At 48.7% G+C, this 25,754-nt stretch overlaps 2 protein-coding genes across 2 annotated transcripts in view; both read right to left on the reverse strand.

Annotated features, from left to right (window-relative positions):
- Positions 1-7,299, reverse strand: part of LOC126516478 (uncharacterized) — a 30,424-nt gene extending 23,125 nt beyond the window's left edge. Inside the window, exons 1-3 of the mRNA XM_050166605.3 lie at positions 7,019-7,299; positions 4,512-4,698; positions 1,609-1,872 (exon numbers count right to left, since the gene is read on the reverse strand). Of these exons, the coding sequence (XP_050022562.1) occupies positions 1,609-1,872; positions 4,512-4,698; positions 7,019-7,299 (732 nt within the window). The remainder of the gene's footprint in view (positions 1-1,608; positions 1,873-4,511; positions 4,699-7,018) is intronic.
- Positions 7,300-11,669: 4,370 nt separating this feature from the next.
- LOC126516477 (uncharacterized) overlaps positions 11,670-25,754 on the reverse strand; it is a 63,509-nt gene continuing 49,424 nt past the window's right edge. Inside the window, exons 18-21 of the mRNA XM_050166604.2 lie at positions 24,841-25,182; positions 18,728-18,975; positions 15,829-16,131; positions 11,670-12,095 (exon numbers count right to left, since the gene is read on the reverse strand). Coding sequence (XP_050022561.1) covers positions 15,870-16,131; positions 18,728-18,975; positions 24,841-25,182 — 852 coding nt within the window. The 3' untranslated portion in view covers positions 11,670-12,095; positions 15,829-15,869. The remainder of the gene's footprint in view (positions 12,096-15,828; positions 16,132-18,727; positions 18,976-24,840; positions 25,183-25,754) is intronic.

Genomic DNA, 25,754 nt, shown 5'->3' on the forward strand with positions numbered 1-25,754 from the left:
TGCGAAATTATATGCTTGTAAGAATCTAATAACGACACGCACTCGGCCTGATATCAGTGAGGCATTCAGACATTAATTTGTATGACAAGGTTAGCTGTCAACTATGCGTTGTGTCTTGTTTTTCAGCCAGAAATGCGCAATAATACATTTCGTTACAGGGCTAAGTGAGGACAGCTACTACCCATTAAAAAGACAAGATGGTCAAGTTGCTTCGTCCGCTGTAGGCTGCATTCCGCGATTCAGCTATTCTACCTAAGACGTTTCAAATGAAATATGAATTCATTACTACACCTATGCGAAAATTAAGAATGCATATCAATTTCAGCAAACGCAGCACGCGTATTGCTAGAATGGTGAGATTGTGGCCTTCGCGCCCTCAAAAAACTCGGCAGACCTCCAGTACTGCCTTTTATATTTATGAGCTTGGCACCAGCAGCCTTTCTCGCAAAATTCAAGCTAAGGTACTTTCGCATCATTCAACGCCCTCTAATGCATTGCTGTCATGCATGTAGGTGCTCCAGGAACAGTGATGATGTGACCTATAATAAGACATAATAAGCGTTCTTCAGCGATCGATGTGTTAATACTTGCTCCTCGTGACACCCTTACGGTGTACGCTTGTTTCACACAACGACATTTGTCATCATTTTTGCGCGCGTTTTCTTCCTTTGATGCACTGTGCCCTGTACACTCCTTTAAGAAGCACTATAGTATTCAGTTCAACCGTTAAATATCTACTTGCCGCATATGCATCAGACCCGAAACAGCCACGTGCGTTAACACGTTCGGTGCATTACCAATTACGGTATACCGCGGCCGCCATCCTTCCATCCACACTGTCTTGGGTATCCGTGTAGGTGTACAAGGTTAGCTGTGGGGCTTCATTGTCTGTTTTTTCTTTATACACTTATCGTTGTGTGAGTTATGTGACTGAGTGCGTATGAGATCTCATCAGCAGTAACTGCTTGGGGCCCTTCCAACCTCGCTGACGCACCTATGTCGTATTGGTATACTGAAGTTAACTATTCTTTTTTGTTTGTTTAACTGTACACTCGCTTGAGCAGGCGCACCTCTGGCACTGAAAAAATGCTTCGCTGCTTGGTAACCTTGGCCTCTTGCGCTGTACGATTGCTGGCGCATCATGCGCGTCGCTCATCTGACGACCAGCTACGGACAACCATGGTATGTACGCCGCAGTGTCCGAGCTTGTGTAAACGTTTTGCCCTTTAACGTTTTACTGCACTTCCTTTCTTTTTTTTTCTTTTGGGGGGGGGGGGGGGTGCCCGCAGCGTTCGGATATATCGCTTCTTGGCCTGTCAACGTCGCAAGTAATACACGCACACGTTTATTGAACTGTCGAATATGTCCGTTGCAATTTCGCATTCTCTTGGGCAGCCGGTACCTTTGTGTTGCTAACGCTTTGCAAATGCAAACATTGGTCGTTAGGAGGCGCCAGACCCATTATGTTCAAGACCGGAAGGGCACATGACATGTTTATTTAGGTTATTTCTGCCGACGCAAGCAGGCACCAGCTCAAGTAAGTAGCCAGCACATCTACATGGACGAAATATGTGGCGTTATAAGCTGTAAAGCTAGTTAACCATTCACCTCGCTGGTAATGTCTCCTGGTTCGCTGCTTGCTTCTGCCTCGAAGAACGACGCCGGAGTCGAGGCGAGCGCACGGTGGCGATCCCGTCCCTTGGTCGACGGTCCCGTTGAGGCGACGGCAGCGGTCACTGTCGTCGTTCTCGCCTCCTTGGCAGCAGCGCCAACTGGGCTGGCCGGTGCGTCCAAAAGTCCGACTGCCTTTCGCTCCGAGGAAGCCACGGGTGTGGTCGTCACGCTGGCTTGAACGGAAAACCAGCGGTCCAACTGGGTTGCGCAAAAAAAAAGGTAAATGAATGAACGACCTCTCTCCTATCGTTCACAAAGTTCGTTGTGAACGCGAGTTTCCTGTTTCTTCTGATGAATGCACAGTTTGAGTGTCAACGAGGTCGTACATTTAGCCGTATGCCAAATGACCTGGAAATACACTTTTCATCCCGCAAAATGAGGCGCATCAGGTGCTTGTTACCGTAGTGGATAATGACATTTTTAAGGCTAATACGGAAACTTTGCCGGGTTCAATCTTTCCGCTGAAAAAATTATAAGTCCCATCTTCCCTGGCTTTTCTATTTCTATTTTTTTAAATTTCTATTTCACGATCCGAGTAATGCGCATTACCGGGGCCAGACCGTTAAGGAAGCCTCGATAGGGTCGACCACAGTGCTATGCGAATCAGCGGCACAAGGTCCTGACAGTCATGAAGAGCCTGACGCTACATGTGAGCATGCAGAACCGCCAGGCGGAAAGCATTTCAGAGGCAACAACAGGTGGCATGCAGGTTCTGAAGAAAGTGGCTATTCCACGACGTCCGCCGAGTCAAGAAATTTCCGTAAATGAAAAAAAAAAAATTCCAGTCCAAAGGTCCTGCTTCCCCTATTTTGTAAATCTTGCGGTCGTATGACTGTAACTATAAATTGCACGTTTTCAGATTTCTCTTCGTGCTTCGCTTTTTCCCCCACAACTAATCGCAGGTGTGCTCCTGAATCCCTCCTGAATATTTTCCTCTTCCGCACCCTTGACGAGCACACATGCCGCTCGTTCGTGCCCCACTGGAAGTTCTTGTTCTATGTCGTCTACACCATTGCCATGGTGCGTGGTCGGCAAATTATACCATTGCTGTTTACGTGCTGCCTCGCAAGCCTTCGTAGACTTATTGCGAAAAACAGACGGCTGTTTGCCGTCCGGCCAGCAGCGGGCTATACAGCGACTTCCTTATACCAGCTCACGAAGGTGTACGTGGCAGAGAACCGTCCTCACTTATATGTACTATATGAATAACAACGTTACAGCAGTTCTCAGCTATTTGCTTTGACAATTCTTAGTTTTCCTGGATGCCCGTTTTGAACAGCGGTTAAAAGAAATATTTTGGTCACTTCTGAATACTAGCCATAAGTCGTGTTCTTCAGCTTGGTTTTACCTTTATTGGAACAGACTGTTTATAGTGGACCGTGTTATGCACGATTCGTTGCGTTTAATGTGAGACGAAGGCGCGCTAAGTTCCGCAAGGGAGGTTCTTAGCAGAGCCGAGAATCTACGTTTCACTCGTCCCGTCACCTAAAGGCTTACTGCGTTTAAAGGGCCCCTCACCAGGTCTGGCCATTTTGAGCTGACAAGCGCATAGCGTACAATGCACGATAACAATAGTGGCTGCAAAGTATCCCACCGCTACGCGCCGCGGAAAGGTCTGAAATTTCAAACGGAACGCCGTTTTCCCTTCTCGCGGCTGCCGCGCTCCAAGCCGGAGGATGACGTACACGTGTTCGCGCTGTGACGTCGCTCGTGGTGACACGTGACTTCGAGAATTATTCAAGGCAACATCTGTTATTTGTGTAATATGTTGCTTGAATAGACGAACTAAAGCTTAGAGAAATAATAAAACACACAAACGGAATGTCTGCATGTTTTTGTTTTACTTCGCACCGCAGCAAGAGAGATTACTTCCGTTTCGTCTGCTTGTCCCCACCGTCGTGCAGTCGCGCGCGCAGACTCCGAAACTGTAATTTTCTACCGTGTTCCAGCACGTGATCATGCTCTGTGATCCGCTTGTGTCTGCTTCAGTAATCATGTAGCATTGACTTATAGCGCTAGTCAGGTGTCCTCGTGGACAGCGCGCAAAATCGTGCGCTGCGTGAACCGAGACAATAACAACAGCTCGAGCGCGATGCCGTCAGTGGAAGTGCGCCGCACCGCAAAAAAGCGAGGAGAAAAAAAAATCAAGGCGGGGCCCATGATGTATGCGTCACGCGACCCTTGAGGTCCGGTATAGGAGAACGCAGGGAAGCAATTTCGCTTGCCGAGGCTGGACGGGGCAAGTGGAGAAAGTAGCGAGTTTTAGATTCGGGGACGCAAGCCGGTTGCCTACGCAAGAACTAGGGGCCGCGGTACTGCGCATGCGCGGACCCCTACGTCTCGGTCTGCGCATGCGCAGTACCGTCGCCCCTAGTTCTTGCGTACGCACGCTGCCTGCGTCCCCTAATCTAAAGCTCTCCAGTGTCTTGCTTGGCAGTGGAGCTTGCCTGTTGAAATCACGGGTTCGCGGCACTGAAATATTTCTACCTCGGCCAATAATGAGCCGATATGAAAAATTTTTGCAGCAGAACGCTCCCTAGAGGACACACAAACAAGTTCCAATGTATAACCAAAATTTGCTTTGGGGCCTGCTGAGGGGTCCTTTAAGAGGTGGCCCCTGTATATATATGGTCCGAGTGTTTGAACGCGCGTGCAACTACGAACACATTTCAAACAAAAAATATAGGACGAGAGCTGGATGAGTGACGGTATGATGGCCATGCCTGATCTAAGGCTGTACCGCCTCCGTCACTCACCGGGCACTGCCCTATGCTCTCTCATAGGGTAGCGCAATTAAGCATCTTTCTTCCTACTTACACATCGCTGCCAGCACTCACCGCGGTGGCCACGACGCAGGCCACGATGAACAGGCCGAGCGCCGCCACCAGCACATTGTCGTGGTGCGCCCGCCACCACGACTTGAATCCCCGGCGGCGGGACGGGCCTCCTCTCGGCGCTTTCGCCCCGCGACCCGTGCGCCGGGTGGCTCCTAGCGACGTCGCCGAGCTTTCGTACGCGCTGGAACTGCGGCACCAGGCGAAATCAGTGCGCAGCCTCAGCTGTAGCCACGGTTATTGCAAGAAAGATGTGCCTCAAACAGAGCGCCCTTGCTGTGTCTGTTGTCTTACTTGTCTTAACAGTATCACCTCGATGATGCATCAATAATTCCTCAATCACGCTTTAGCGTGTCGAAAAGCTACGCCTGCGCGGAACGCTAGAGTGCTTAAGCACCTTTGATTATACCGTTATCCATTTACGTGCCCTCTAGGTAAAGTAGAGAAGGTCTACAGGCATGCATGCGTTAGCCGGTCAGGCCCAGCCACGCTGAGAGTATTCCGGCGCGATGGGGTAAGTGGCGTTGCCGTGGTGTTATGCTGGTGAACGTGAGGGAAGCGGGTCAGATCTGCGGCCGCACCGGCAGCCTTCCGCCGCCACAGTCATGTGCTCACGTTTAGGCGAAGGTGAATTATTTTTGTTGCAGTTGCCTTTCGGAGCGCAATGTTCTGCGTGTAACGTTTATGCTACAAAAAATTTTACGTGAAGAGACACTCGCGTGGTCTTGGACTACATTCTCGCTGGAGTGTGCCGCGCACGTTACCGCGCCGTGCACTGCTGGGGCCACTGATGCACCTACGGGGAACCTACGGCCTCCGCCGGGGCTGTTATATAACGATTTCCACCGACAGCTGAGACGATTACCGGCGGCGACCACGCATGCATAGGAGAGAGGAGATGAAGTGGCCATATCGTGCCTCTGATATTCTCGAGCGAGTCACTAGCTGTACGCTTGAGACCTGGGACGCCACGTTACCTATGGGAACTCCTTGGAAGTGAGGGCCACAGATCGGGACCTAAACACAGATGACCGCGAGGCCACTGCAACCGCTGCTTGGTCGGCGAAGGACACGAAGCTGAACCGAGTGATCGTAGCTGAATTTTCTCAGGAGTTCGCGTTAAAGGAACACTGAAATGATTTTGATGATTTCGTACAAACGTGCTGAGTCGGTGGCGTAGGTCTTTCTGATCATTAATAAGCGCTCCGCGTAGAGCGTATTAATTTATTTTAAGGTTTTATAAATGTGTATCGCTACCGATCTCAGCGGCAGCGGAGCCCCTCCGTTTTCAGCCGCGTCTTCGCACGCTACGTGGCGCGCGTGAATGGTGTCACCCGGGCGAGCGATCCGATTGGCTACCCAACGTTACGTCATCGCGAATCCTTTAAACATGCCGCTGCATTAAGCTTATTTTTTTATAGCATGCGGATCCATAGTAATTTGTGCATCCCTAAAGTAAGCGCACGAATGCAGAGAATCTGTATGTTTCTTCAAACGAATGACCCACTATATATCGGCTGAATACGGATCGCCTCCTGCAGCTCTGGCAATGGGGCAGCCGAGGATTCGCGGGGGGTTCTCACGGGAAAATAGGAGCAGCGATGTCTTCTTGGGCGGCAGGAACGTGAATGGTACCAGCTCCTTATTACGCTCATCTTGCACAGCAAGTGAGCGCAGGGAATAAAACTGCAGCGACGATCGCTGCGCGTCAATGCCAACATTGGCCTTCTTATCCAACACAGGGATCGCCCGCAAATTTGAAAATAAATGCGCTTTCAGCAGTAACCGCAGGAGGGGGATTTCTGCCTCCCAGGCAGAAAGTGTGGGCTCGATTTCCGACGAACTTTTGTTTTTTTTACATTCTGGAGTCTACGACACGTTATAGACAATTACACCATACTCACAAGTTAGGCGCAGCTCTTCCTTTTTTCGCCGACGGCTACCAAGAAACCTTACGATACTAATATAAAGGCAATCGTAAACGTACGCGTTATTAGGCATTTACATGTTATCAGGCGATTATCAAACCGAAATAATACAGGAAGCAGCTTTGTGGTTTGTGCATTGCATATACACTTGTAGCAATAACGCCCGCCGTTTCTATTCGCCTAGCGCCATTGGTTGTTAGATTTGGCTTCATCAAGCCCAGGAGAAAAGCTGCGTAGGAAAGAGGCGCGAGAACACACTCGATTCAAATCAGCCGGAAGAAGACAACGATTACGTGACCGCTTAGACCAGGCGGTACATAGCGATGGACGCGCGGCGTAAAAGTTATAGGGTGATAGACGCGTTTTGAGGGGAGAGTAATGTTTAACCACTCGTACCTGCGTTATTAATAACGCGCTGACGCTAAATTCTTGCGAGAAAGCACTTCGTGAGAGATATACCCTCTGTGTCTAGATATATATATATATATATATATATATATATATATATATATATATATATATATATACGCACGACAGAAAAAAAAAAAAAAAACGTTCCGGGGACATTACGAACGGGCATACCCGAGGGATGTGCTGCCTGTGGTGGATTCAGTGACCGGTTCGCTCTCGATGCTCGTTGTGGTGTGACTGGTGGACTCGGCGGAAGACGGAGACGCCTCGCTGTCGGCGCCTCCCTCGCCCCGCTGCTGCTTGGCCGGGACCGCGGCTGGGCCCCGGGGCGTCACGGGCGATGCGCGGCGCTCGCTCTTCGCCGGGTCGGACCGGGCCGCTCGACCTCGGGCCGGGGACGCGGCGCGGGACTCGCTCTTCTCGACCGCGCAGCTCTTCGAACGCCGCTTCATTGCTGCCGATCTGTCCTCGACCAACGATGTGGCACGAATACACGAGCGCCGCACGAGACGATTTGTCTTCAACGTCCACCGGCACGCGACGAATTGGCGCTTCTTTGTCCTTCCCACATTCGTGGACCCGCAACAAGGCCACCGCAATATAGTCATAAGGATGCTAAATTCAAGCTTTGACCGAAAAAAAAAAGAAGAAAAAAAGAGGGGGGAGTGGGTTGGTTCCACTCCTTAAAAAATTCCGTGGTTTTACATGCCAAAAGCACGACCATAATTATGAGGCGCACGCCGTAGTGGGAGACTCCAGATTAATTTTGACCGTCTGGAGTTCCTTATCGAGAACCGCGTGCATTATGCGCGAGCGTTTCTTTTTCACCTTTGACCTCATCGAAATGCGGCCGCTGCGGCCGAGAGTCGAATTCCCGTGACCTCGTTCTTATCAGCGCAACGCCACAGCCGCTAAGCCACCACGGGCTTCAATTCCAACGACGGTGTTCTAGCCATACGCGGGTGTGACATGTTTACGCGACGCAGCAAGCGAGGCAACTGCTGCTGAGAGCAGAAGGAACGCTGTCATGGCAGCTACCAGGAGACACTCGCGTGGTGAGAAGAACGCCTCCAGTGGCTTTGGGAGGCGTCGCTCCTCGATGGTGCACGACCTGAGACCGGCGGCGAAAGTTACTGCCTTAATGGTGCCCATACTTCTACATGTTAAGCTTGGTAGGTCTGCACGTAGATATGCAGCACACCACACAAGAAAGCTATCGCTGACACTGACGATCATCTTCGATGGTTTCTGCCACAAATTTTTTGAACTACGCCACGGCCAGTTCTGCTTCGCGGCAACGTGAAGTCAAGTTGAACGAACGAACGAACGAACGAACGAACGAACGAACGAACGAACGAACGAGCGAACGAACGAACGAACGAACGAACGAACGAACGAACGAACGAACGAACGAACGAACGAACGAACGAACGAACGAACGAACGAACGAACGAACGAACGAACGAGCGAGCGAGCCAGCGAACGAACGAACGAACGAACGAACGAACGAACGAACGAACGAACGAACGAACGAACGAACGAACGAACGAACGAACGAACGTCAATGAGGAGGTCAATGAGGTACCCAGTAACTTCACGCTTATAGCGTGGACGTCGAATAAGGCAAGCAGCCCTGATGCACGACACTTTGATAGCAGTGTTCTGGGCGTGTTGGTGAACGTACTTGAAGAGCGTGTTCTGGGCGTGTTGGTGAACGTACTTGAAGAGCGTTTTAGCGCCAACAGAGGTGGACGAGACACCACGGTGCGCTTCGCGTGAGTCTTATGTGCCCTGGAAACGAGAGTTTTTAGCTTCAATCGTAGCAATAGACTCACGGAGAAACATCAGGCAGCGTGACGTCCGGCTGTCAGTCTTCGCAAGGCGATCTTCTCTGACGTTATACCTGCTTTTTACTTGGAGGAGTCATGCGTATTCGCACATCGCGCGTCTAATCCTGGGAAAAGCACGTGTATACGTTGCTTTATCCGTACACGGTACGTTTGAGTGCCGCTGGCCGCCGATTTGAGCCCGCTTTCTGCTCGCCGCATTTCATGCCTTTTGTATCACTGGCCTCGATATTTGAAAAGAATGTTGTCGCACACTGGCCCCGGAGCAAGGGCACGATTAGCCGTGCGTTACAACCGTCGAGTGCCGCAGATATGCAAGCAGAGGTTTAACCCAGCGGGGCCGCGTGATACTAGAAACCACCAGTTATATGTACCTGGGTGATTTTACCATCATTCCTCTTACCTGCGAGGGCTTCTGAATTTGTCACTTTCTTTCACTCCAGACTTAAACTCGTCAAACTATAGGAGGAGGAAAAACTTTATTTGCTCTAATTGGTTAGAAATTAGCGGTGGCAGATGTGGTCGGCCCTCTTACCTGCGAGGGCTTCTGAATTTGTCACTTTCTTTCACTCCAGACTTAAACTCGTCAAACTATAGGAGGAGGAAAAACTTTATTTGCTCTAATTGGTTAGAAATTAGCGGTGGCAGATGTGGTCGGCCGTCTTCACGGTCTTCTTCCCCATCTGCGCAGGGTCGACGCCCCTATTCCAGGGCACCACTGAGGGTGGCTACTCGGTGAGCGTGCCTTACTAGTCCATGCTGGACTTTCGGGTCGCTGCTGGAGAGCACCCTCTCCCACTGCTCCGCACTCGGGTCTTTTATTTGAAGGAATTGTTGGTTCTGAACGCATTCCCATGTAATGTGATATAAGATGGGCTTGGCGCCGCACCAGGGGCAAATGTCTCTATACTGGGTGGGAAACATCTTGCTTAGTGTGTTTAGATTTGGGTATGTTCCTGTTTGCAGCCTCCTCCAAGAGGTTGCTTCATGCTGGTTTAGCCTGTTGTGGGGAGGAGGGTATTTGATTCGGACCCCCTTATAGTAATTCAGAATGTCTGAGTAGCTTTGGTTGACTGGTATGGGTTCCTCAGGGTCGGTGCTTGTGGCCGCTCGGTTTGTGTGCTCTCGAGCTGCCTTGTCCGCCCTTAGGTTACCTTCTACTCCAGCGTGTCCCGGTACCCAGAAAATTGTATGCCTGACTTTGTTGTTAGCCCTGCAGGAGCGGAGGATGTGAAGCACTCTGCGTCCTATTCTGCCGTTCATGTAATTCCGACACGTAGCTTGCGAGTCGGTGAGTATTGTTAAAGACCTTTCGGATCGGTAGCCCTCCACTGCCGCTAGAGCTACGGCTATTTCCTCAGCTTCCGTTACCGAGCAGTCCTTCATTGACGCGCTGCTGATCTCTTTGTAGTCCTGGCTTATTAATATCGCAGCTGTCTTTACTATGTTAAACGCCTCTTTGCTTGGCATATACTGCAGCATCTATGTATACTGTTGTGTTTCTTGTGGCCAGGTAGTTGTCGACGTATTTCGCCCTTGCGTCCCTTCGCGCTGTGTGGAGGCTTGGGTCCATGTTTTTGGGTAGGGGACTAACAGTGTATGTTTTCCGATATTCATCAGGAATCCCCTCCGTTCTTTGGGTTTCCTTGATTGATTCCGCGAAGCCTAGCCTTATTAGCAGTTCCGTTCCCGTTTTGGTCTGCTGGAGTCTCATGAGCTGTGCGATACTTTGGGCTTCTTTTATTTCTTCGAAGGTGTTGCTTAAACCAAGTGCCATTAGTTTCTCTGTCGATGTATTATTGCTCGGCAGGTGAAGTGCTGTTTTGTACGCTTTGCGTAGAATGGCGTCTGCTTCTTGTATTTCCTGTTTGGTGCAGTTGAAGTACGGGAGTGAGTATGTGACCCTGCTGACCACCAGGTTGCCAACCAGCTTAAGCGTGTCTCCTTCTTTCATCCCATATCTCTTTTATGACACCCGCGTGATCATGCGTGCTATTTGGGCTGTTGACTGAGTGTTTTCAGCGTGTGGGTGCAGCGCTGGTTGGATTGCACCCACATTCCAAGGATCCTGATTTGTTGGCTTTCCGGTATCAGCTGCCCCTTTAGCCGCATGTTAAGGCTTTCCTTGCTTTTCTTGCCCCGTGTAATTCTCAGAAGCTCGGATTTCTCCGTTGAGCACTCAAGGCCTCTTTCCCCGACGTATTCTTCCACGCAAGTGGCTGCTTCTTGCAGATAGCTTTCTTTTTGGCACAGCGAGCCTTTAGTGGCCCAGATGGTGATGTCATCTGCATACATGGCGTGTTGTATGCCTTTGATTTTGCTTAGTTTATGCCCTAGGCCAATCATTGCGATGTTAAAGAGTATCGGGGAAATTACTGAACCTTGGGGTGTCCCCTTGTTTGGTATGGGGAATTTTTGCGATCGGATCTCTATTGTTGTTCTATTGGAGAGGAAGGCTTTGACGTATCCGTGTACTTTCTTCCCGCAGTCTACGCTGTTAAGGCCTTCCAGGATTGCCCCGTGGCTGACATTGTCAAAAGCTCTTTTTATGTCTAGTGCCATTAAGATGTGTTCTCCGCCGCATGGTATGTTGCTGAGAACCTCATGTTTAATTTGGATCGGAAACCGAACATACTATGGGGGTATAGCTCGTTTTCCTCCATGTAATGTTGTAGTCTTTTTGTTACTATCCTCTCATATAATTTGCCTAAGCACGATGTGAGGGAGATTGGTCTTAAGTTTGTTACTATACAGCCTCGCAATTCTCAGAATACTTCAGGCGCAGTACTCGCGCTTCCACTGTGCAAAAGCTTAGAGATTACCTAGTCACATAACAAAATTTCGCTGGCCAAAACTTAGCGTTTCAGGCTGTGGTGCCACCTACACTGCAAACAACTGCACCGGGATTTAAAAGATTCGTAACGGGTCATAAGGTGTCTACCTTAAGCCGAAAGAGATGGGAATGCCGGGCGCACTTTCACACAAAGAAGGCCTTTATTTCTTGTGAACAAAGCAAAATGGCCTGCTCACAAGCCACGCGCGGTATATGCCACCTATGAACACGTCGACCACAAAGCTCACTTTGTGGACACGCTTCGTGAAAAAAAGGAAAAAAGAAAGCTCGCTTCAGGCAGTTACCAGATGTGACGGACGGGTTTTGAAGAGCCTAACCGACAACGCCCGATTTAAAAAATAAGGAGAGAGAAAGAAAAAAAAAAGCTCTGGCACCCGCTGTCCCTTCAGAGAAAACAAAAAGCTATAGCTTGAAGTTGACGAGCGGAGCAGACGTCGGCCAGAGTGGCTGTTTGCACGTTGTTCACGGAGAAATGGAAATAAATCTAAGTGGCCTTGAAATCCTCAAGCTGCTCTGGAAACTACCTTCCTCGGACGGCCTCTTCAGCCTGCAAAGAGCGAAAGGAAGAAGGAATGGAATCTCTTAAAAAGATGACGTCACAATCAGCGGCGACATGATGCATACATAGGAGGACCACGTTTCCATGAAACAAGTGATGTTTATGATGTTAATGAACTGATCTTTCATTCCATGGTTCAACTAATCTTCCGAGGTGATATTTTGGAGGGCGCTGTGGAGCATAGGCACTGAAATGACGTATCCTTTACTGGTCGTGAGGTCCTAGAGGCGACATGCTGTGTTCTTCTCTAGCTCGGCTGGGCTTTCGCTTCCTACAGCAGTAGTGATCAAGCGACAAGTGTTAATTATGTTAGCTAAGTGTATGAGTTGCTAAATGTGCGGCGAATGTAATTAGAGTTTCAAGAGACGCCAACAGGTTACAGCCACAGCCCTGTGGCCGAAACGCGGCTTCGTGGGCGAATCTGCCCTGCAGTAACACTAAAGTAAAATTAGGTGCGCGTTCTTGAGCGGTTACTCAAATACGACAGTTTATTATCTCTTGTAAATGTAGGGTACCAAACATGCACAAAACTAAATATCGATTGTAAGTCGACGGTGTGCTCGTCTTCCGTGTCTGCGTCCTGCTTGTCGGCCCCGAAAGCGCGTTGACAACTTCTGTTCGACAATATCGCTAGGTCGCGGCGAAGGGCACCACAAAGGACAAGTCGCAAGTGATGACGATGACATTACCGGAATATTCTTCTTTGCTTTTAATTATTACAGACGTATTCCACATTATTTTGCTTCAATTTACTTCTTTTAGTGGCACGTTAACAATCGAAATGTCGAAAGCCAAAATAAAATAACCTCCGATTTTCTATTACAGGGGCGCTATAACGTAAAACTATTCCAAACTTTTTTATTCCAATTCTGCAATCAGGCCTCCGCCATTGGTCAAAAACATTTTTGGACGACCCCCATTTCACATGTCTGTCACGCGACGTCACGAAACCGCGATAGCTCCCCATCTGATATGACGTGAAAACACTAATTATGCATGATTTGACCAAACAAAAGAAAAATTGTTTGTGATTCGACGCCTTTTCGCCATTGGCCTTAGGCTATTGGTCAAACGTTTTCGTGCTGCACCAACTTCACCTGCCTGTCACGCGACGTCACAAAACCGCAAAACTCACCGCGTCAAAGTGACGCGTACGCGTTAAAGACGCATTAATATGCCGAACAAAAGTGAATTTTCCTCTGAATAGTCGCAGGCTGCCCCGTTCCGAAAGGAATAAAAGATGGTTGCCGCCGATCGCTACTCGCACCTGCCGGAGAGCATCGGTTTATTTGCGTATAATAAAGCTTTCTGCGTGGCCATGTAACGTTTTCGAACACTTTTGGCACGTTTACGACCTCACTCTGCTAACTTCTTTGCTGAGGATCCGTTTTAACGTCATCCTTAAGCTGCCGTTGCATGCCGCCGCGATTTTCGAGCAGCCACCACAAGCTAAGTAAGGAAAAGCGGACCAATCGCAGACGCCGGCACCACCCTCTTCATCCGGTTATCGATCTTCAGTGCAGCGGCTCGGCCCCATCGAGACCCTCTCCACTCGCCTCTTGTCAGCCAATAAGATAAGACAAGCCGCTCAGTGTAGGCAATGTTACTCGTTTTTCAAGCAAACAAAAGTGACCTCCTATGAACCACGAGAGCGTTTGATTGGTCTGTTCAGACAACCCTGTGGGTGACCGTCTGATGCTTGCGTCGGTGGTTACGCAAATTTGTCGTCAGGGCCGCTTTTTTGTAGCGATGCCTTATGCCTTATTCTATGCTATTCTTATCATCCAGCACACACGGCCGCCTGATCCCGTTGATAATGTGGGTAGACCGTCGCTCTGACTACTGGCCAAGCGCGAAAAGCCTGAAAAAGCATAGAATCGGAAAAGCCATCGCTACAAAATACCGGCCCAGGAGATCCGAATAAAAACATATTGGAATAGTTTTACGTCATAGGGCCCCAGTTCTCAAAAATATGCTTTGCGTAGAAAGCCTTGGAAAGCTTTGGGTGATATAAAGTAAGCCTATTCAAAACTTTTTTATTCCATTTCAGCATTCAGTCTTCCACGATTGGTCAAATCTATAGGGGGCAACCGCACTTCGTTTGTCTGTCACGCGACTTCGGAATAACCGCCAACGCTCCTCATCTGATACTACTTGCACACTCTGATAACGCATGATTAGACCGAACAGAACTGAATTATTTCTGATTCTACGCCTTTTTCGAAACCAGCCCTCCGCTACTGGTTTCGTGATTTCGGACTGCAGCCATTTCGCCTGTCTGTGACGCGACGTAACAAAACCGCGAAAATTCACCGCGTCAAAGTGACGTGTACGCATTAAAGATGCGTTAATATGACAACCAAAACCAATTTTGGGTGGGGGGGGGGGGTAGCCGGGGACTGCCCGTTCCGAAATGAATAGAAGATGGCTGCCCGCCGATAGCTCCTGCACTGGCTATAGTACTAGGAGCGGCCGGTAACCCGCCGTTGTTGCTCACTGGCTATGGTGTTGGGCTGCTGAGCACGAGGTCGCGGGATCGAATCCCGACCTTGGCGGCCGCATTTCAATGGGGGCGAAATGCGAAAACACCCGTGTACTTAGATTTAAGTGCGCGTTCAAGAACACCAGGTGGTCGAAATTTCCGGAGTCCTCCACTACGGCGTGCCTCATAATCAGAAAGTGGTTTTGGCACATTAAACCCCATAATAATTATAGGAGCGGCCGGGTAGAAAGGATTGATTCGTGCATAATTAAGCTGCTGTGTGACAGTATAACGTTCTGGATACTTTTTAGCACGTACATGACGTCGTTGTGCCAACATTTCTTCGCTGAGAGTTCGTTTTAGCTGCATTTTTACCCTTCCGTTACAACTTGTCGCGACATTCTAACAGACATCGAAAGGTAAGCAATTGCAGACACCGCCCTCCCCATCCGGTTATCTATTTTAACTGCGCTATCCCGACCCCACCGAGAGCCTCTACACTTCTGCTTCGCCTATGGTCAGCCATTTAGATAAGAAAAACCTGCCAAGTAAGGCAATGCTATTCGCTTTGAACGCAAACAAAAGTGACCTCCTATATAAACCAGGAGAGCGTTTCATTGGCTTGTTCAAACAACGCTACGAGTCAACGCCCGATGTTTGCGTCGGTGGTTACGTAAATTTGACGTCAGGAGATTGGAATAAAAGCAGATTGGAATATTTTTACGTCATAAGGCTCCAACTCTTTGGTATGCTATTAGAAGAACGACAAACGTAGGCGCATATGTCAGTTATGGAATTTAATGGGCGCGAGGCACTGAGGTTAACCGAATCTCTTTGAGTAATTTTACTAGGGCAATTTACTACCTATTTACTTCAATAAAGGTTCTTTGAAAAAATTGGTCAGAATCCTAACACCGTAAAGTTGTCGTTCAGGTGCCTAAAGAGTCGCTACATTTATCGACTTTCTATAGCTAAGCTACAGACACTGTGATGAAACGCGGTCGGATTTGACAGCGGAGAATAACTGGTAAACTAGAGCGCTGCGAACAGGAAACACAAATAAGAGGGTACATTCGGGATTGCGTTTCCGCGCATTGGGCTCTAGTTTGCCAACGGTGATCTACCAACTAGCCAAACAATACATTCAACAGGTGTATACGTCGGCGTGAACAACCTGTCTTTCAGAACTGTACAAAAAGGACGACACGTCCGTTGACCGCAAGAGCGACTGTCCCTTACAGACACGATGTTCGGGGGCGGCGGTGCTGGGCGGCTCCCCTTTAGGGCTGCGATATCTGCCGCTTGAAGACGAGCGACAGCACTTCGCGGAACGAAGGGTACACGACGATCTCCTTGAGGCGTTCCAGCGCCCAGCGGCTCCCGGTGACCATGAGTTGGAGGAACCACTCGTCCATGCGGTCCGTCTTGAGGTCGCACTGGATGGTGTGCACGCCCGACCAGTCCGACATGATGACCGTGAAGACGTCCTCGTAGCGGCGGATGATCAGGAAGAACTCGTCGTCCTCCTTGTCGATGTAGATCCTGCGTACGCACAACGGCAAAGGTCGATCGTCACGCTGCACTACACTAAGGGACAACTTCCGCTCAATTTTTTTTTTCATTTTACTGGCTGCATTTAATGTTGAGTTGCATTGCGCTCGTCACCATGGTTGACTGATAGCACCAAGCCCGCTGTTCCCTTGCTTTTGAAAACTCCATATATACGTATGAGGACACATGTGACATTGTCGAGACATGAGACATTGTACCTTTCTGACGTTATTATACTTTGTGGAACACAATACAGATAGCGAAAAAACCGATGTGTATAAGCATATTACTTCTGTGATATTTCGTTCCTTTCAATTATGGTTCTTTTTATGGTTGTATCTCACCTTTTAGTATCTATTTCCTTGCGTCTATGTGTTTTTTTTTTCCAAAGACATGTAATTACATATGATGTACTGGCATAAGTAATTCATTATTTCATTTATTTTGTGTATTGGTATTAGGAAAAGGTAAAAAAAAACATTTTGTTACTTTATATTTACGATAATTCGTATTATTCTTTTTTGTTATTCTTTGTTTCCGCCTCAACTACCTTGTAAAGTGATCATTGGCCAAGTCAAGCAGTCCATAGCAGCTTTTAGCCAATGAGCATCGCCAGAATCTTTTCTTTCTGGGAAATAGAAATGATCGGATTTCATTTGACCCATGGGCGTTAACGTTGCCACCTGCTGTTATTTCATTCGGCTGCTTAAATATGCATACACTTTTGGTCATTTTGGTTAAATGTCTCACTGCGCCACCACGCAGAGTACCCCGCAACTTCGGTGCTACAGTAGGACTATAAAATCCTGAGTCCGAGTAAGCTCAGTGGCTGCGGCATTCTGCTGATGAGTACGAGGACGTCCATGTGCTCGATTCTCGACTGAGGCGGCCGCATTCCGATGGGTTGAGCGAGGTGCGAAAACGCACGTGTACTTTTAACGTGTGCATTAAAAGCACCCCGGATGGTCAAAAATTACTCGGGAGCCCACTACTGCACTGTAAAAAATGTTTACGTCGTTGAGGGCGTTTTATTGTCGCACTGGTAACGCACTTACCTTTAAGGCGTTACAAAAATTTATATATGCCGACAACGGAGCTCAGACTAGACGTGCGATGACAAAGGACGTAGTTCAAAACTATGCGATCATTCTGACAGCCTTGGGCGCACAGAAATATGCGACAAGGTAATTTCACAGGGAGAGATTTGAAACTATCCTGTCGGATACTTCTGTGCGCCAAAGGCTGTCAGAATGATTACATAGTTTCAACTACGTCTTTTGTCATCGCACGTCTCCGTTGTCAGCCTCTATAAATTTTTGCAAGGCCCTAACGGTGTCTCCCCATTGGGACAAGTAAACACCCTTAAGGGTGTAAGCATTCTTACAGTGTACGTAGTGGCTCATAACACACTGTGTAGCTTCGGGATGTTAATTATACCCCCCTGTACAATGTCCGGAATTTTCGTGATGACGCGAGCGGTGACATAGTCGGTTAACTATAAGAAGTGACGCCGGAATGTCATGGCGAGCTTTTGGGTAAGTTAATTGTTTGGCAGTTGCTTAACACCGTAAACGATATAGCCTTCACGAACGAAGTGTCTTTCGTCCTGCGTGCTTCGTCTGTTATGTTACCATGCCATACGGTACGGGCGAAATCGAGTTCGTTCGTACGCAAAATCACATGTGCCGTTATCGGGGCATCTCTGACAACCGTTTGCGCGGGCAACCATTGCCTATTAAAGGCGCATACACACTACCGGAGAAACTCGCGCCGCGAAGCACGAGGCAGCTTTTTCGTGCTGCGGGAGGGATCGGTCCTGGACAAATTTTTCGCGGCTTTCCGCGGCGGCAAACGGGCCGCGAACGAGGCAGACCAACGACAGAGGCCCCTGCAGTGACGTGGCGGAGGAAACTGGATTCGTACTCGAACGTGGTGACAGCCGCACCGCTGGTTTCGTACTATCAGCAGCTCGCGTCAGCTCTCGTTCGCGCTTGATTTGATTTGCTTGGTTGGGTCTCTTTTTCTTGTCATGGTTTGCGAATGTTCTTTGCAATGATGAGTCTAAACCGAGACGTCCCGATGGAAAGGTTTTCGGAGAGTGTGAGCCATATCTGATTCTCTACGACAAGATGCGCCCTGAATACGAGGACGTGGAGGCGGCACCCAGTACCTCATTCTCATTACACAGTTTTAGATAAGGGGGACGCAAGCGCTTAAGACCAGCCCCTAATCTTAAACTCTATATTGCCTTTTCAAAGCGGCGACGCTGCAACAGAAGGGAGCACAGCAACATGATGGTCAGTGCCAACGACGTCGTCTTCTTCATAACATATAACTCGCGTTAAGAACGAAGGACGTAAACATAGCGCCGACCTGTCAGCAGATGAAGGAAAAAGCAGGCCACATCTCGCACCTACACACACAGTAAATGGAAGAGGCAAGATTTTCATGCTGTCCCGTGACTGCCGCTGCGGCTCGCCACCAGTCGGTGTGGCCGCTCTGCTGCCGCAGCTGCGTTTTGCCGGCGCGCGTTAGGTGTGGTTCACTCAGTTCAAAGCGAGAATATATTCAACTGCGGCGTGCGCACCTGACCAACTCGGTGGACACGCAGCCTTCGGGAGCCCGACGCAGGTACGCGAGGTTTCCAGACATGGAGAGGCGGTTAAGCGTGATGAGCGCCAGGTGGCCGAGTCGGTAGCGGCGCCGGCACTCCCTCGATATGACCTCGCCGTCGCTGCCCCCCTGGAAGATCTTGAGGCACCAGGCGCAGGCGAAGCGCAGGCACAGGATCACCAGCTTGTGCGGCTGCATGTCTCGGCAGAGAGAACGGGACACCTGCACCGTTCGTGGGAGGCAGGTGCAAAGTGAGGTATAGTATCATACCGCGGGCCAATTCAATTTAAATATTTAGGTGCTGCTCAAAACAGCGCTGGCCTGAACGCAATACTCTTAAGGTAATGTATGCGGACAAGTTAACTTTCGCCAAGACTTGTCGCTACGGCCTCCCGCCACTCGGGGCAGTTCTCGCTGTGGCACCGCCATAGGAGCGCGTACAAACACCTGGGCGTGGCTCACGCAGACAGAGCGCGGCTATCGGGCAGCTCGACACTGTACGCTGCAGGGCCAAGACATTGTACGTCACTCGCCTCACGAAAAGCATGACGCGCGCTCGATTCCTCTTTCTGAGCGCTGCATCGATAGTTTTACTAATTAAGTAAAACATTTTGTGATACATTTCTATATTGGAGGGACGTACAGAGAGCATAAAGAGCTGCTGCTAGCAGCTACTATTGTAATATTCGGGAAATGGCTCCACTCCTCGTGCCTGGCTATCGCAAGTAAAATAGCATGTGCGCCAATGTTTTCATGCAGTGGATGAACATTTTGAGGTCTTAGAAAATGGTGTAGAATCGAGAAACCTCAACTGTGCGCAGTCAAGCGATGTGGACAGCATACTTGTGCAATCCGAAAGCGTGGTATGAAAAGAAAATGTCACAGTCATTACGATTGATTGGTATCTGCTCTTACGAACACTTCCAGCGCAAGGACCCTTTTGTGTAGGTGGTTTGAAGAGACCCAGTGTGTCGCACTCGTTACATCGCTGTTTAGCATTCAGTCTAGCATGTCTAGGCGTAAGTAACATAATGCCGGCTCGCTACCCTAGCCGGCTAACAGAACACGGGATCTTAAAAGCAGTTGTGTGCAGTTTGTAGAACAATATATAGATAAGCAAAACCTGAGCGTTTTTTTCTCACTCGTTATACGCTACCATGCGAGCTACTGCACAAGTCTGTTCGTCAGCAGGCATTTGCTTCCTTAAATATATAGCACTAACCTTCGGTCCTTCAAACATTGCACTGTTGCAAATATATGTACACGGTGTCCCAGCTAACTTTAGCCAGAGTTTAAAAATATGCGAATGCGACGTAGCTGGACATAACCAAGGTAATCTTGTTTGCATCGCTTGGAGATACTGAAGTTGTTTTCTGCATTCCACCTAATTGGTTATTTAGTCTTAATTACTTAATCAACTTCTCAAATATTATAATTAGATGAAAAGTGTCAATGAGAAAATTCTAGAGCGACATGAAAAACTCTCCACACAGCTTTCGGTTGCTCGATACGTGCTACACAAAAGTTTTTCCGAGCATGAAAGAAGCCCACAAATACACGCGAAGTGCCTCGAGCGGCCTGTCACCCGGCAATTGTGCGTGTATTCACGGGATTTTTTCACGCTCGTAAAAACGCTTATGTAGCACGTGTCGAGCAACCGAAAGCTCTATCGATATTTTTTTCATGTCGCTCTACAATTTTCTCATTGACACTTTTCATCTGATTATAATATTTGAGAAGTTGATTATATAGACTAATTTTCTAATTAGGCGGTATGCAAAAAGCGATTTGAGTATCTCCAAGCGACGGCAAACAACATTACCTTGGTTCTGTCCCGCTACGTGGCATTCGCATATTTTTAAACTCTGGCTAAATTTAGCCGGGACCCCCTGTATACATGTATATACAAGTACAGAAACGCGATACTCGGAGCGCATGGCTGCCGGCACTTTTTGGCCACCAGTAGATGCTGAGGACACCGCGCTGATGCATTGTGACCGCACTTGGTCCCCCAGAGATCACCCAGTGCTCACAGGTGGCGCAAGAAGTGCCAATCGCCATGCGGTGCGATTATCACATTTCAATCGCTCAGCACATCGTTCAACGAGAATGGGTCCTTTTTTTAACTCGGTATTCCAAAGCAATGGAGACAAGAACTACCAAATTCATAGTTTACTGTATGCAACGAACACTTGTGCAACAGCCTTTTAACTTCAAGGCAATTTGTGGTACATGTCGAATGACAAATAGTCTATTAGCATGCTGCTTTACGTTTCTTCAATACACGTGCCTTTTCAATGAACTATGGAGAACTAGCGCTGGCCAGAGGGCGCTGTGGGACTGAGTGTCACGCACTTATAAGTCATATCATGAGAAGCCAACAAACAAAGACACAAGTAAAACACAGAGGAAATCACTTGTACGTACTAATTGAATAAAGAAATTATAAATTAATGCCAATAAAAGTGGATGAAAAGAAAAAACAACTTCCCGCAGGTAGGAAATGATCTCACGTCTTCGCATTACGCGTGCGATGCTCGGAGCATCGCCCGCGTAATGCGAAGCCGTGGGGTCATTCCCTACCTGCGGGAAGTTTTTTCATCTACTTTTATTGCCATTAATTTATCATTTCTTTATTCAATTAGTACGTACAAGTGATTTCCCCTGTGTTTTCCTTGGTGTCTTTGTTTGTTGGCTTCTCATGATATGATTAATAAAAATAGCGCCCCTCAGTTAACCCCCTTTTTTCTCGTTCTTACATAACTAGGGTCTCGAATCCGGAAACATTCATGCCTTCAGGCAGCACGTGTGGATTTATTGAGCAGTTGCCTTCACCCAGAAAGATCACGTACTCGTGACGCCTGCGGCAGAAAGGATGTTCCACATCCGCCGCCAAGGTTTGTGGGTGGTGGCGCTAGCTAACACTCCGAAGGTTAGTTTTAGTAGTAAGATATAAATACCCGAGAAAGTGGATGGGGACACCACGCCGCGGTCGCTCAATTGGTTAGAGGATCACGCGCGTAATGCGAAGACGTGGGATCGTTCCCCACCTGCAATTGTTTTGTCATCCACTTTCATTGTCATTAATTTATCATTTGTTTAATTCAATCAGTAAGTACAATTGCCCCTTTGTTTTTCTTGATGTCTGTTTGTTGGCTTCTCATGATATGATTAAGAAAAATCGGGCCCCTCGGTTAGCCCCTGTTCTTGACGCACTTACATGCGCACTTATAAAGCGAGGTATAACACGGAAGGAAGAGCATGTGCTTGCTGCGGTAAAGCTAGGGAAATGATGGAGCATGTTTTATTAGAATGTGAAGATATCGGCCCAGCAGTCGATTTAGGCATTACTGGCCTCCTTGTAATCCTTGGGTTCGTGAGAGCAGTGTGAAAGCAAACGTGTCCGCAATAGAGATTAGTAAGAGGCGATTGGAAGATTGGTGGAAGTAGGGAAACGGAGAAACAACGAAGACGTACAAAAACAAAGTTCACAATAGGGGTTATGGAATATGGTTATGAGAATTCATCGCGGGTTCTTTTTTTCCTTTCCTGCCTTCTTTCTTCTTTTTTAACATAGGTAGGACATTAGGCAATATAGTAACAAGAGCTTGGTGGCGCAACCCACCACCCCGTTCAAAAGGGGACGCTCATAGCATCCATCCATCCATGTGCGACTGAACTATACTGAACTATACTGACACCGTCCGATAGGGACGGCACAAAAATGCCACGAAAGTTTGAATGCTAACAGGCGCGCGCCTGTATCAACGTCCCCTTTAACCTAATGCGTCTGGCCAAGCAATGTTCATAACAATGCGCGTTGCAGGGAGTGTACGCCCGCAACCATGGGCTACTGAAAGTTTTATCCGCACGGTAGGCTGTGTTACGGGGCTGCTATCGTCACGCAAGGTCTCAGCTCTGTCTGATCATACAACGAGCGTGATGGAAAGTAGCCACAGAGCCAACGTAATCACTCAAGGAGCAATCTTCAAGATACGTGTTTGACGTCAAGACAAAACTGAAAGACCACCCAGTCAAGAGAAGGTCTGCGCCTAGCGTGGCTTCAAAAGCGCCTGCTGCTTTCGTCAGCTCCTGCTTTGTGACGTCGCGGCTCAAGGCACGTGCGCTGGCCTTCTATAGACCGTTTGATCGGGCGAGGAGGAAAGGGCGCGCGGTGAGCCTTTCTTCCTCTCTGGCTTGGGCGAGCCGACGCGGCGTAGCTTGAACGTGTTGCCGTCGGGCGCTGCGAAAGGATTTGAAGATGTTTTAGCTCGTTCTCTGTGAAATTTGCGTGATATCAGTTCAAACGAGATTGTCGGAGAACCCCTCACTGTGTATCATTTCGGCGTAGCAGCAGCTACGGTATGCAGAAATCTCTTGGCTATGCAACCGGGCGACGCGCATCATCAGCTGCGGTGAGTGCGCGTGTTGTGAATTATTTTGGCTGTATCGGTTCTTTATTCAACAAAAAACAGCGGCGTCTCTGAATTGCCAGCGAGAATTGGGAATCCCATCTTCTCTCTATCTAATCGCTTGGCGTTAGAACTAAAACATGCTCGTGCACGGTCAACCTATAGTGCAAGACCCCGAAACATCAAAACGCCAATCGTTATAACATATTTGCGTCAGCCACTGGGCAATGCTATCACACATTTCGAGTCTAGTATACCTGAAATCACTGTGCTATGTGTACGTCAGCTTCCTCTATGACGCTGGTGGCGTTGCTCGACACGGCGATCACTGCGGTTGGTGAACCAGCAAGATGCACGTAGGTTTTGTGCTTCGGCATTACCTTTTGGCCCTGTAAAGCATTAATATCTAAAGGGGACCGCATAAAAATAATCCCACGGCCGTTTGTGAGGACACAATTTCCTTAAAACGGGCGAGTGCGTCGCAGACGACGGGACAGGCAAGAGCGAAACAAAAGGGTTTTCATTCTCATCTTTCGAAAAGAAAGCACACTGACTAACACCGCACGCATTAATAGCATACAGCGTGCCTATACCATGCGCTATAAAGCACAAATGGATCTATATCCCAGCACCTACCAATGCTTCGGATGCTCACGCAGTCCGCAGCCGGTGGGTCAACCCCTCGACAAGTGTGATTCACACTGTGCGGTATGCTGTTATCCGTAACCGAAACTATTTTATTCGTGGGCGAAAACGTCGTCCAACAGACGTGGTGGTCGCGCAATGTATCTACAGATAAGAATTTGAACTAAAAAATTATGGGGTTTTACGTGCCAAATCCACTTTCTGATTATGAGGCACCCCGTAGTGGAGGACTCCGGAAATTTCGACCACCTGGGGTTCTTTAACGTGCGCCTAAATCTAAGTACACGGGTGTTTTCGCATTTCGCCCCCATCGAAATGGGGCCGCCGTGGCCGGGATTCCATTCCGCGACCTCGTGCTCAGCAGCCCAACACCATAGCCACTGAGCAACCACGGCGGGTTAAGAATTTGAACTATTGTCGAAGTAAACAGCACAAATTATTCCGGAAGAGAACGGTACCCACTCTCTTGGAATCGTCTTATACTTCATAACTACTCATTGCGGCTAAGCCGTAGCCCTGTAAAACTCTTTTTAGAACATGAAATTTTAGCATTGCAGTGATAATGCTCTAGCCCTGAAAAACTCTTTTTAGAACATGAAATTTTAGCATTGCAGGGATAATGCTGTAGTAAGGTCACATTCGTGAAGCGAATTTTCAGAAATACATAACTCGTCTCCAAGGGTGATTGTAGGCTCAAACACGCGCGCACACATCGCGCTTGGTGCCCCGTCCATCTCTAAGCCAGCCGAAACTTCGATCATGCCGACTCAATCACTTCTGTACCTCTCACAGCACCATTTCCCACTTGGAAGACGTCAGCTCATACCAAACACTCCCGCGTGTACAGGAAGATCACGTGACCGACTCGTCCTGAGGTGGGCCGGGAGAGGTCTATTTAGAAGCTGTCGAGACGGAAGCGCCGGGATGGGCCATGCACATGACGCGTACGATTGATACATGCACTACGCTGTCGGTGATTCTAAGAGACACTCTATACTGCTTCAGTCTCAGTTGCATAGTCAATCCGCACCTTCACGCATGCGTCGCGCATGATGTTCTTGTAGAGGCCAACCTCCTGGGGTTCCTTGACGAACAGGAACTCGCGGTTTGAGTCGATCCAGTCGTACATGAGCTTCAGCAGGTTGTTCAGCATGCGGGCATCGCTTTGCTCCTGGTCCCCTCGAGCATCGCGATTGTCGGGCGTTCGGCCGAGCAGAAGGGCCCCGAGGCGCTGGGTGAAGCTGTTGCGCGACGCGTTCACGCCGTCGCATGTTGACTGGCTCGAGTTGACCAGGATCCGCATGAGCACATCCGGCACTACCCACGGGAAGCTCTGAATGCCTCCCTCTGACGCCTGCAGCTCGTATGTCACCTGCATCAAACACCCCGCAGAGTTGTGTTGTTTGCCGGTCTGGGGACGGCGAGCTTCCATGTTGCTGTTGGAGAAGGTGACATCATAGGTGAAGTTTGAACATTGGCGGGCATACCATATTAAACTCCATAACCCCTGCTATTGCCAGGAGACGCTAGCTGTCCCTTGCTAGTGCAACCATGTGGACATTGGCCATATATACCATGATAAATTCCAACTACGCTAACTGCTCCTTGCTACAGGAGCCATCTGTGTTGGTTGAAAGACGTTTCTTGTGGCTTTTCTTCGACTAAGAAACCCTATGAAGGAGCAAGCCGTCGTACAGGCAGTTAGAAAACACCGATACGCAGTTTCGAATGCTTTCAGATAAAAAAAAGAACGCAACATATTCTTATTGTCTTAAAAAGTCGTGGTCGACTCTGCTAATATGTCCGGATCCAGCTGTTCACTTAATGAAAACCGCGCGTTAGTCCACGCAGCTGAATGGCAGCTTTTATCAGCGGCTCCTCTGTCACTTTACATGTACATTGATTGATTGATTGATTGATTGATTGATTGATTGATTGATTGAT

Source organism: Dermacentor andersoni, chromosome 1 (genome assembly GCF_023375885.2).
Source record: "Dermacentor andersoni chromosome 1, qqDerAnde1_hic_scaffold, whole genome shotgun sequence".
NCBI lineage: Eukaryota > Metazoa > Arthropoda > Arachnida > Ixodida > Ixodidae > Dermacentor > Dermacentor andersoni.